This window comes from Curcuma longa, unplaced genomic scaffold (assembly GCF_044706935.1).
Source record: "Curcuma longa cultivar G26 ecotype Majalengka, Jawa Barat unplaced genomic scaffold, ITB_CL_G26_1.1 contig_23749, whole genome shotgun sequence".
NCBI classification, from domain to species: Eukaryota; Viridiplantae; Streptophyta; class Magnoliopsida; order Zingiberales; family Zingiberaceae; genus Curcuma; species Curcuma longa.
In genome coordinates this window covers 1-13,258 of record NW_027432240.1, presented here as the reverse complement: position 1 = coordinate 13,258, position 13,258 = coordinate 1, and the positions used below count along the sequence as shown (strand labels likewise).

Here is a 13,258-nt window from a genome sequence, read left to right as displayed (position 1 = left end):
TAACTCTAAAGGCAAGGCAGCAACAGCCCTACTAATATATCGCTGCAACAGCATCAACAGTGGCACCAGTAGTAGAACTCTATAAAGCAGCTGCAACAGCCCTACTAATATATCGGGGGCCAAAGACTTCCATCTTTGTGTCTGAAGTGTACCTCTATCCGGAAGAGGTTCAAAAGCACCGAATTTCTCTACTGAAGCCCCAACGGAGTCTACTCTCTCTACTTTTGCTGCCCCAACTGATTAGTCTTATACGAATTTGGGGCCCCAACTGAGTCTACTTTAGCCCCAAGGCGGTCTTATACTTTAGCCCCAAAAGCAACAGCACCAAGGTAAGATGAGACTTTGTCAACAACTTTAGCGTCAACTGAGGCTTCTACAACAGAAGGAACTACAGTGGGAACTACTTTAGCATCAGCAGCGGATGATACTTAAGGAACAACTCCAACAGCTGCCCCAGCAGCAACAGTAGCATCTGCATAAAAAGCTTAAATACTTAACTCCGAAAGCCTCAACACCAAAGGCAACCCTAGCCTCAAAAGCCACTATCCCATCCCCAACAGAAGCAACTAGCCCAGAAGTCACGGAAGCAACAGAAGCTACTTTACCAGCGGCTGCATAAAAAGCATCACCAGAGGATGAGACTTTAGGAACAACTTTAGCATCTGCATCACCAGAGGATTAAGGAACTCCTTTAGCATCAACAGAAGTCACTACTTTTGCATCAACAGCTGAGTCTACTTTATGACCAACTGTACCAGCATCCCTAGGGTATTCTACTTTATGACCAACTGCACCAGCTGCCCTAACTTTTCAAGCAGCAACTGAGGATTCTTCTACAGTAGGAAGAACTCTACCCCAACTGCCGAAGCCCTACCTGCCCCAGCCCGAACTTTGAAAGCCCGAACTGCCCCAGCCCTACCAGTTAGAGGAACTACTTTTGAATCATAGGAAGGAACTACTTTAGCGACTTTTTTCAGTAGCAACTGAGTCTACAGTAGCCCTACCTTATTGAAGCCCCAAAGGATTCTCCTTTTGGAGCCCCGACTTGATCTACTTTTGTGGGAACGGATTTATCTACTTTTCAAGCAGCTGCTGATTCTACAGTAGGAACAACTCTACCAGCCCCCCACCAGTGGATTCTACTTCAGGAACGACTTTTGCATCAAGGAATTTCTCTACTTTTTTAGCTCCTAATTTATCTAGTTTAGCCGTAGCTAATTTATCTAGTTTAGCCGTACCTTTTCAAGGAACGAATTGAGAGACTTTTGCAGCAAGAGCTACAAGGGTAAGCAGAGCAAGTAGTGGGCGCCTTGCAGGACAAGCCAAATTGAGAGACTTTTAAAGCAACAAATTGATATAAAAAACATCTTCAAATGATAAGTGTATATAATGATAATAGAAGTAATTACTCGCTTCGCTTAATGAATTGCCTCGCTACTTCTCCTTCAAATCCTTCAAAGTCTAGTTGCGTGACTAACCTATAAATTATTGGAAATGAAACCCCTCCGAGTAGTCTTATCTGGGCTCCGGGCCCCCCTCTGAGTAGTCTTCCTAGCCGCAGCTTTCCTATGAACTTAACTAGTCGCCCTACTGTACTGACTCCCAGTAGCAACAGTAAGAGCCCGGTCGGAGCCATAGTAAGAGTATAGCCGCCCTAGTAGCCCTAGCCACCCTAGCTATTATAGTATAACACAGCTTCACTAGCCCCCATAGTGAGTTTTCTGGCCCCTACTCTACTACTAGCTCTGTTCATATAGTTGTACAGAAAGATTTGTGATTTGTAGTTTTAGAATGACAGGTTCATTTATCTTCTTCATTGCACAGTTTGTGTATTGAGCAGTTTCTTCTGCACATTTTTGTGCAGCGATTTGTGATTTGCAATTTGTAATTTTATTGACAGGTTCATTTATCTTCATTCTTTTGCAGTTTATGTAAGAGTTTTCTAACTTAACCATGTGTAGGCTTCCTGACCTCCTTAGCACGTTGTTCAGAGAATCCTCGAACGGTTGGAGGTATTGTGTGCATGTTTTCTGAGCTTGAGAGGTGAAATGTTGGGCTACTGGTGTCAGCCCTCTGCATGTTTGAGGTTCTATCTAAATGTTGGGAAGTTGCATGTCAAACAAATTACCAAGGAATAATTTTAGTTCTTTACCCTGGGAGTAGGCGCCTGCTTGTCTTGACGTAGGCAACGTGAGTTGTGTATGCACACTTGTTTCAAGACTCGTCTCCTCCATGAAACGAGCATGCTCGTGGCTGATCACTTTCGGAAGATGCACATTTCTTGGTGTAATAATTTCCTGATGTTAAACTAGCTGGCTTTGGTCAGTTGTCTTTATTTTTTTGGTTACAATCATGTTTTTCTTTGGCCAATTTACTTATGCCAGCCATAGATTTTCATTTCAACGGTCCACGGAGCTAGTGAATTTACTCACCTGTATTGCACTTGAAACTTCATATATAAACCACTGTTTTAGATTGGGTTGCACAATTGTGTATGATATATTTTGTTTTCAACTACAGTGTACTATTAGAGTTTTTGACGTACTTTTCAAAACTGAAACTTGCGGATCATCAAGTTGCAATTTTGCTATTTGGGTTCATTTTGTATGATTCTGTGTTAATTTTTGAAGCTTTTGGAGCATAGTTGAATTGATTATGACGGAATAGATTTGTTGAAATGGATAAGAATCAAATTTCGATAAAATTAAAATAATATTTTTTTTCATTGTAGTCAATTGTAATTTTTTAATTTATCTTTTTACATATGATTATGAGATGACTGTGAGATTGGTGGAGTGATGGATTTTATCTTTTTTGAAATTAAAATATGTTAATTTTTAAAAGTTTGTAGTATTCATGATTCATTCAGCTTGGGACAACTGGTTCAATTCTTACTATATAAGTAAAGAAATGGGCTTGCTCCAGCTATTTTGTTTCAGTTGGGTTGATTTTTTTTTCGATGGAATCAAATAGTTAGAGTTTTTCTGTCTTAGGATTTGGATGGCGCTTGTTTGTACTCGTTAAACTTTGTATGCATACTCATTATGTAATGGATGAACTCCCTTGATGCTATTCTTCCCCCTTAGTGCCGTTTAGGTAAACAATAATTAAAGTGGGTTATAAAGGTAGTTTGAAAACTGTCGATTTTTGCTCTGCAACTAATACAATTTTTTAGCATCACTTTCCCTTATGAGAAGCATGCATCTTTTACATAAAAGGCCATGATCTAAGCCGATTCATATTTGATAAATAATTGCGGTTGTAGCAAGTTAGGAAGGTGTTCAGAGGTGCTTACTCTAGTGGGCTGTAGTTTAACTTGAAGAAGGGTTTTTGTGTCTCAGGAAGGTAAGTTACTGTCCTTAGACTCTTCGCTTTTAAAACTGAACTCTACGGGTATGGCTGCAGAGACACTTGCAAACGTAGTCAATGACTTAACAGAACTTAAGTACCCATCTGATGCTTAGAAGCGACTAGGCTTTTGAGAAAAACCATCACATGATAAATCATATCAAAATCCTATCATAGAATGTATATTTTTCAACACAATTGTTGTGTTGATGAAATTAATAACTTGAAAGAATATGAGATACACATAGTGTTGCCCATGCAAAGCATTTACCTTCTCCAAATCTTCTGTAGCTGCTGGCGGCTTGGACTGCCTGAGAAGGTATTTTTCTTGCAGCTTGATCACCTTTGCTCAGGAATATATATGCCTTCTGTTTGACATTTAAATGGCCTATTGAACATCCTCTAACAAGCTTTACTTGTTCCACAAAACATTTAATCTTGATTCTCACATCCAACAAACACTCACAATCTATGTTATCGAATCAAATTTCACACTTGTTTTCAAAACAGAAAAACTCAAAATCTTAAATAGGGAATAAAGGAATGCATCACAAGTGTTACCTAAACAGATACAAATCATGCACACATCTTGCATTCGATCGACCTCAGCTATGCCGCTTTCACAGAAGAGGCAACAGTCCTTGCAGTCCAGAAAAAATAAGGTTAGAAACAGCCACAACAACCATAGTACATGAAACATGCGAACAACACACAGACATTGTAAGCATGCATACTTGGAAGGAAAATCACAAGGAAAGATGAAAAGTTGGGACAAACATTTGAAACTCAGCCTACAAGCTTAGTGAGACTGGGTTTTGCTTGTTAGGGTCTTGTTCAAATGGCCATAAATATTGACTTATCATATAAAATGGTGTGCTACAAAGAAAGCAATTTGGTTTTCTTAAACCAAATTTGATTTTAAATTCTAGAGGTGACATGCCAAATATGGTGCAGCGTATCTAAGATGATGAGAAATATAAGAGACAACAAAAATTGTTCTGATTCAAAATTCAAATGTTTTATTTTGTATCAATTAGCAACGTGCTTAGGCTTGCAATGAGAAGTCGAGGTACCTGTGTTCCTAAAACTGCTTGAACACTGCCTCATTCTACATAGTACTTGGAACTGCAAGGTGGAACTCGGATTCCAGATGCCGGCTTCGTCCGGCAGCGACATGAGTGGCATAGAGACCAGTGACGACACAGGATTTCCAAGGAGAAGCTACGTTACTAACTCTAACAAAATCGGGTCAGTATTAGTAGGGCTTACCTCTTAGTAAACCCACTGACGACCAATCTTTTCCCATCGACATGTTTTTCTGCTTCAAACAACCACTAATCAAACAGATTAACCTGTAAAAGTAACTCTTTTTTCCGTTATCGCCGAAAGATTAATAATCGAGATTCAGAATCGAAACCCTAACGGGACATCGCCCAAAGAAATCGAAGCAGGGTAAAGGACACACTACTTTCTTATCAGTGGCAGAGGCAGGGGAAAATATCGTCGTTGGAGCAGCAGCTTTTTACAGGAGGCAGCTTTAACTTTATGAGTCAGCGTCTTTTGCATCAGCTTTATCAACAGCGTTTAGTGAGTGGCATAGAGACCAGTGACGACACAGGATTTCCAAGGAGAAGCTACGTTACTAACTCTAACAAAATCGGGTCAGTATTAGTAGGGCTTACCTCTTAGTAAACCCACTGACGGCCAATCTTTTCCCATCGACATGTTTTTCTGCTTCAAACAACCACCAATCAAACAGATTAACCTGTAAAAGTAACTCTTTTTTCCGTTATCGCCGAAAGATTAATAATCGAGATTCAGAATCGAAACCCTAACGGGACATCGCCCAAAGAAATCGAAGCAGGGTAAAGGACACACTACTTTCTTATCAGTGGCAGAGGCAGGGGAAAATATCGTCGCTGGAGCAGCCGCTTTTTGCAGGAGGCAGCTTTAACTTTATGAGTCAGCGTCTTTTGCATCAGCTTTATCAGCAGCGTTTAGTGAGTGGCATAGAGACCAGTGACGACACAGGATTTCCAAGGAGAAGCTACGTTACTAACTCTAACAAAATCGGGTCAGTATTAGTAGGGCTTACCTCTTAGTAAACCCACTGACGGCCAATCTTTTCCCATCGACATGTTTTTCTGCTTCAAACAACCACCAATCAAACAGATTAACCTGTAAAAGTAACTCTTTTTTCCGTTATCGCCGAAAGATTAATAATCGAGATTCAGAATCGAACCCTAACGGGACATCGCCCAAAGAAATCGAAGCAGGGTAAAGGACACACTACTTTCTTATCAGTGGCAGAGGCAGGGGAAAATATCGTCGCTGGAGCAGCAGCTTTTTGCAGGAGGCAGCTTTAACTTTATGAGTCAGCGTCTTTTGCATCAGCTTTATCAGCAGCGTTTAGTGAGTGGCATAAAGACCAGTGACAACACAGGATTTCCAAGGAGAAGCTACGTTACTAACTCTAACAAAATCGGGTCAGTATTAGTAGGGCTTACCTCTTAGTAAACCCACTGACGGCCAATCTTTCCCTATCGACATGTTTTTCTGCTTCAAACAACCACCAATCAAACAGATTAACCTGTAAAAGTAACTCTTTTTTCCGTTATCGCCGAAAGATTAATAATCGAGATTCAGAATCGAAACCCTAACGGGACATCGCCCAAAGAAATCGAAGCAGGGTAAAGGACACACTACTTTCTTATCAGTGGCAGAGGCAGGGGAAAATATCGTCGCTGGAGCAGCAGCTTTTTACAGGAGGCAGCTTTAACTTTATGAGTCAGCGTCTTTTGCATCAGCTTTATCAGCAGCGTTTAGTGAGTGGCATAGAGACCAGTGACGACACAGGATTTCCAAGGAGAAGCTACGTTACTAACTCTAACAAAATCGGGTCAGTATTAGTAGGGCTTACCTCTTAGTAAACCCACTGACGGCCAATCTTTTCCCATCGACATGTTTTTCTGCTTCAAACAACCACCAATCAAACAGATTAACCTGTAAAAGTAACTCTTTTTTCCGTTATCGCCGAAAGATTAATAATCGAGATTCAGAATCGAAACCCTAACGGGACATCGCCCAAAGAAATCGAAGCAGGGTAAAGGACACACTACTTTCTTATCAGTGGCAGAGGCAGGGGAAAATATCATCGCTGGAGCAGCAGCTTTTTACAGGAGGCAGCTTTAACTTTATGAGTCAGCGTCTTTTGCATCAGCTTTATCAGCAGCGTTTAGTGAGTGGCATAGAGACCAGGGACATTTTAGCCGTCGGCTTTTGCAAGAGCAGCAACTTTAGAGCCAGAGTCGCAGTCCAAATCGCATCTTTACTTGTTCTTCGCCCCTTTAAAACCAACGGGAAGAGTGCCCTATTCGCTATCGGCGGAAGAAGAGTGCCAAGAGTGCCGCAACTCTAAAATCAGCAAGGATGGACAAGTGGACAGAGGAACAACTTATTGCGGCAAGTAAGATGACGGAAGAAAAAATTGCTGAGATTAAAGAACAGTTTAACTTATTCGATCAAGATAGAGATGGTATTTCTTCTTTTCTCTTCTGTTTTAGTTTTACATTCATGTTGGATTGAGTATTCAGAAATTAATACATGTTTTTTTTTTTTTTCTTTTTAGGTCATATAACTTTAACCGAATTTGAAAAAGTTACAAAATCCATAGGTCTCAATTTATCTGAAGATAAATTGAGAGAGATGATGAATAAAGCAGATACGGATCAGAATGGAACCATTGAATTCCCTGAATTCTTGCATATGATAGTACTTGAAAGCATGATCAGATTTCATTTTATGTGTTTTTGTTTTTTTTATTTCATAATATTTCTAATCTTAGTTTACACTTAAACCTTATTTAATTATCATATTTTAACTAAAATGATACATTTATTATATTTTGCTCTTAAATATATTTAGGAACTGATGGAGGCATTTAAAGCGTTTGATATCGACTCAAACGGACTCATTTCTCCCGAAGAGGTACCATATATTTTTAATATTTGAATCCACAATAAACAGAGTCTATATGATATTGTTTTTCTTTTTTTGCATTTGCAGCTCCGTCAGGTAATGGAAAATCAAGGACGCAAATTAACAGATAAGGAGATTGACGAGATGATGACAGTGGCAGACACGGACGGAGATGGACAAATAAATTATCAAGAATTTGTGCAAGTGATGTTGGAGTGGTGATGTTCAAAGAACTTTTTAAGTTTGTAGCTTTTTTATTAAATGTAGTATATGAATACTATTCTGCGCCATAATATATCATGGCTAATTACAGTGTTTGTTTGTTAGAAATTATTGTGCGCCACAATCAACTACTGCTTGTTAGAATATTTTAATGATTATTCTCACTGACTTTACGTTTCGTCCTTTATCTGTCATCATCTCAATCGTTTTATTCCCTTACGCCCTCCTTCGGGAGGAAAACCCCTCGGCTGGCACCGCGGCGTGCCGCTGCTCCAAGAAGAAAGAAGTCAACTTGGCCGACTTAGAAGGTAAGTATTGTAATACAATTTCGTTCGGACATAATTTTTCTTGATTTGATAAGGAAGTTTGTATCTTGTGTAGGATTGCCTCTTTTGTCACTTGATCGCGGAATAAAACTTTTCTAACAAATTGTCTGAGTCATAGGTTTATATGCGCACCTTTGATCTAACCTTATTTTTCAAGGCGGGCCTAAGTTGAGGAAGTGGTATGGAGATTTGCTTGGATGAATCTTCAGGTAGTATGAAATTTATGTATACTATAACTTGTTTCTTTTTCGTTACGGCCGTGTGATACGGGACTTCGACGACTTCGTCAAGGTCCATGGGATACTGCTCGCAGCCTCCATCGTTCCTCCGACGCTGCACCGGCAGCTCTTCCGCAAGCTTTCCGCCGAAACTTTCGACGGCGGCGACTTCTTCTCCATCGAGCCCTGCGAGGGCGGCCGTCAGCGCCGCCTTTTGCGCTCCGTGGAGTCCATGTTGAGAGATTCCAACGTTTTTCTCATCGACCATGCTTGGTCATTCCGCCTTCCGGATGCCCTTCGACAGGTGAGAGCTCCGCGGGTTTTTTTCCCTCATGATTTCGTGATTGATTTGTTGAAGAAATATTGGTTTTTGAGTGGGATTACAGCTGAAGGAGGTTCCGGGATTGGCTGATAGAATGTCAGCTTTGATGTGTGTTGATCTCAAAACGACGACGAGGTTTCGGAGCTAGAAATCAGTGAGGAGATGATCGGTAACAACCAGGATAGAGAGTTAGAAGTACTGAAAAAGGAGATAGACAAAGCAAAAGAAAGTGGACGTGATGCAACTTGGTTGGAGCTCGATGAGCTCGGGATTGACGACGAGATGTTAAAGTCCCTAGATTTGTCTAAGATTGCTGTAAAAGCCTACACTATGTTTGTTGGGATACCTTCATTTTCCTTTTCAATGCAGCATTATTTTCATGAATTAATTGCTGCTTGCTTTTGCCCCCCATTGCACCAGAACTTGGTTGCTCTCAACCTCTGGAGTAATAAATTACAGGATGCAGAAAATGTTATTCATGACGTAACAAAATGTAGAAATTTAAAAGCAATCTGGTTAAACAACAACCCTGTCGTTCGCAATTGGTACATATTCTATAACTTGGATTTTTTCCCCTTCATTTTTCAGAGTACTTAGCTGAGATTGTGTTATTCAACTTTTGTGTGTGACTTATGGATTCTTACCTTATGTAATTTTGGTTAAATTGTACACAATATGATTTGCTTCCCTTTTATAATGTTGTACCTTTCTTCTCTATGCAATGTTTGTAAACTATTCAAAAACACCGAAATGCTAGAGAATGGCATGTCTTTGTACTTTTAGGTTTTTTTAGGATCCTGTCTATTCAGAATATTTTCAAGTGATTGACTGGTACATTTGCATATTCAGTGGTGACACAATTGCTAAAGCAGTTCTTGCTGGCATCCCTGGTCTGGAAATTTATAACTCATGTTTCACTAGCACTTTTGGAGAATGGGCATTGGGATTTTGTGGAGATATTGGTGGAGCAGACAATATAGGATGCTTTTGTGGCGATGATGATTCATTGGTGAAAGTCACCAGCCTTGATCTTTCTAATCGATGTATCAGGGGCCTGCCAAAGGTTAGTTATGGATGGTGTGAATCATTTATTTCGATTATGCATGTCACAGATGATGGTTTCAAGAAAATGTCATGTATTTTATGCTTTGATTGATCCATTAGTCCACAAAAACCTTCTTTTTCAGTTCTTTTATGTTCCTCAGGCTTAGATGTTCCGTTCTCTTTGAATTGTTTCTCTCAGGCTTTTTCACCTATTATGATGCATGTCTCTTTCACATTTGAATATCCGTGGCAATCAGCTAGACCAAGTTTCCGTTGATGTTCTCTTACAGCTATTAAGGGATTTCAATTCTTTGCAAAGTTTGGAGGTAATCGTAATCTAGTTTCTTTTTTGTGCTACTATGCATACATTGAAATACTATTTCGAGATGCTATTGCAGGTTGATATGCCTGGTCCTCTTGTAAACAATGTATTGTATGATAAACAAACGAGCAAGAAAATGGAGAGATCAAAACAACAATTGAAACAATCAAGTAAAAACCTGGTGTAGAGTCAGTTTGGTAACGAAGAAACTAAATCAAAGAGATGCAGATCCAGCCTTTATTAAAAATGTGTACATATAAATTCATGATGACTCGTTAAAATCTAATAATTTTAGTATCATGATAATTTAAAAAGTCCAAAGCAATCCAACCAAACCCAAAACTAATTGCTATATTAGTGAATGAAATAAATTAGATGAAGAAAACTATTTTACCTTATTTTTCTTAGTTTTTTAAAATATTTATATTCTAAATTTTAGTATTATAGAAATATTTTAAAATCTAGAATCGTATCAATTGATCTTTATCAAGTAACATTAATAAAGATAAAATTTACGTTTAAAAACTTTTTGTTAGAGTTGATACTATTAAACTCAGATGATACAATCCAACTTGACTTAATCTGAATATTGAAATTGGCAAGAACTATGCAAATTGAGACTGCTTTAAAAATTTTACACTACTAAAATTGTAACTCTTTAAGCATATTTGTAATTTAAGAAGAGGCCTTTAACCCTCAATAATTTTAACACTAAAAAGATAAATAAAAAACAAATAAATAGAATATGCACATTAGGGTTAAACAAAAATTTGATTAAACCGAATAAACCGATAGAATTTAAAATTTTAATTCGATTATTTGTGAATCTCTGTTATTTTTTTCTAAAAAATCAATTAATTCAGTTCGATTTTGATTTTAAAATTTATTATTTGGTTAAACAAAAAAATTGAATTAATAAAAATAAAAAAATAATTTATAAATTTTTAAGTGAGTAGATTTATAAATTCTTAATTAATTAGTAAATTTTTCATAATATTTAAAAAATTAAATTATTTCAATTAATTTGGTCAAAAATTAAATTAATTGGTATTTTATCGGTTTAGTTTATTCGATTTTTTTATGGAAATTCGATTGGTTCAGTTTGTTTAAAAAAATTTAGTACGATTCAATTTTGGTTAATTCAGTTCAGTTCAATTCGATTTTAACCGAATACTCACCCCCAATGCACATCTAATCAAATGACATCCATAACAAAATCCAAAGTGCATTTTCAGAAGAAACTATTCTATAATAATATCACCAAATTATTCATATGGAATCTTGTAATCAAAAGAATGCCAAGAGAAAATAGGAATCAAAATGGAAAAAAGATTATTAAAGGAATAAAAAAGTGGCTTGCATTCAGCTAAACTCAACTGATGTTTTTGTATTTTATGTCCAAGAGAGAGGAGAAATGAGCATACAAAATGATGTTTTTTTTGTGCTTTCCATCTGATACACTAGCAAGAATTTCATGAGAGCAATGTCTTATTCACTTGTAGCTAATCATCGTTTACAAATCGCAGGTCAATAACGTGCTTGCATCTTCTTCTGAGAGCAACATAAATTGATATAACAATGAAACACATTTGATGCTCTCCTCGTATTTTCTTGTTCCGAAGTGCATTGTGGATGACTAACTTCTTCAGTTTTGGGCATCTTTCAATCATCCGAAAAACCCAATGCCCAAAGTTCTCGCTTATAACAGTCCATCCCAGTTCTAATACATCAACATTCTCCAGTGCCAAGAAGTCTTGCAGCTCAATACGATTGCGTCCATCTACAATTTCATAGCTTAATGCTAGATGTTTAAGTTCTAGAAATAAACCGGTAATACATTCAGGATCAATGACCTGGTCCTCATCAGCAAACACTACTCCCCAAAGCCTCAACCTTCTCAGTTTAGATGCTTTAGAGAGCATTTGGTAAAATTTAGGCACCACTATCTTGACGTTACTCACATCGACATCCATCAAATGGTCCATGTTCTCACCGATATCCAAATGAGTTACCTTGACATCTTTGATCTTCAAATGCTTAAGAGTACTTTTGCCAATTAGCTCAAAAGATTTAAGGTTCAAGTCACTTATGTGCAAACTCTCAATATTATCTGCCATCAAAATTATCTTGTCCACAACTACTGACTGTACAAATATGCACTTCAAGGTAGGACTAGTCAGCTCAATTAAAGATTGAGGATCTGAAGTGAGAATTTCTATGGCATCAAGAGTCAAGGACTCTATTCTCGGACAGGCAGCTAAGAATAAACTCAGATCCAAGCCGGAAATACCAACATGTCTCAAAGAGAGGGATTTAAGACAAGTAAATCTCTGGTGACTGCATTTCTCTAGAACATTCACGTCTGGAGTGGTACGCACATTGTAGGATAAACTCGACAATGTTTCTTTGGTGTGCATGATCCAAGCAATGATTGATGCAGCTGCAAACTCATGAGCACTGCCCACATGAATTGAAAGACATTGCAATCCCTCCGTTTGGAATATGATCCTTGTCCTAATGACCTCTAGCTGGATAGTAGCAATATGAAGATGCTTCTTAAAGGCTTCTCTCCATTGTTTGCAAGTTGAAGATGCAACGACAACATCTCTAGCAGTTCCAAGATGAGTTAGTATAATACCAATGAGTTCAACGGGAAGGTTTTCCATGAATCAGAAGAAAGTAGTTTAGTCGACCGCAATAGCTTTCAAGCACTCTGGTCTGCAGCAATTAGTCGCATTACACGAATGAAAAATCCGCTATTAAGCTGGGCGAAATCATTTGAGGAAGAAAATAAGTTGAAATATAGACAGACTAAATTCATAAGATTAAATAAAAAACCAAATCCAGCATCTTCCTTTCCAGCACAAATTTTTGGAAGAAAAGAAAATTCCACCAATTGCTGAAAATCTAAAATCAGAAATTTTCTTTTAAAATATATAGAATACAAGATTTTCCTAGTCTCCATAATCATCGAATAAGTTCATACAAATATGAAAATCTTCGCATCAAATTAATCAGCTTAAAAAAAGAACAGGAATCTCGCAGGGCAATCATAAAAAAGATCCAGCTTCGATGCAGTAACTCTAAATATTTCAAAGTATCCCATAAAGAACTGGCTCAAACATTCATTATCAATTACAAGAAAAATACACAAGCGAAGTCTGGCACAATTAAGAACATTAAACATCTGGATCCTTTTTGACGAACAGATTCATAATTCGCTTGAAAGAAATGATCATTTGAATCTACAAATCGAAACTTCAATCATTCGAATCGAAAAAACAAAAGACTACCGCGTGTAGATCGAGGGCATACCTTCCATCTCCGTCGATCGATGAGACGGCCGAGGGAGAACAAGATACAAGGCAGAATAAGTTGATCCAGGGTTAGAGCAGATTAAAATAGCAGGTGTTAAGAATTTAAAAAAAAACAACGGAAAAAGCGCGACACCGATCGCGATCTCCGCCTTCCTCGAGAG

General features: G+C 38.0%; 1 protein-coding gene and 1 pseudogene across 1 annotated transcript; one reads left to right on the top strand and one right to left on the bottom strand.

The window, feature by feature from the left end:
- Positions 1-6,777: 6,777 nt before the first annotated feature.
- LOC141818193 (uncharacterized) lies at positions 6,778-9,967 on the top strand (annotated as a pseudogene).
- Positions 9,968-11,162: 1,195 nt separating this feature from the next.
- LOC141818194 (F-box/LRR-repeat protein At1g67190-like) lies at positions 11,163-13,252 on the bottom strand. The gene is made up of 2 exons (XM_074705740.1): positions 13,096-13,252; positions 11,163-12,498 (listed from the first exon to the last, which is right to left on the bottom strand). The coding sequence occupies exon 2, from the start codon at positions 12,444-12,446 to the stop codon at positions 11,283-11,285; it is 1,164 nt and encodes a 387-aa protein (XP_074561841.1). The 5' UTR covers positions 12,447-12,498; positions 13,096-13,252; the 3' UTR covers positions 11,163-11,282.
- Between the last annotated feature and the right edge of the window lie 6 nt (positions 13,253-13,258).

Bases quoted from the DNA above. Each gene is read 5' to 3' on its own strand.
- LOC141818194 (XM_074705740.1), bottom strand. From the start codon at position 12,446: ATGGAAAACCTTCCCGTTGAACTCATTGGTATTATACTAACTCATCTT.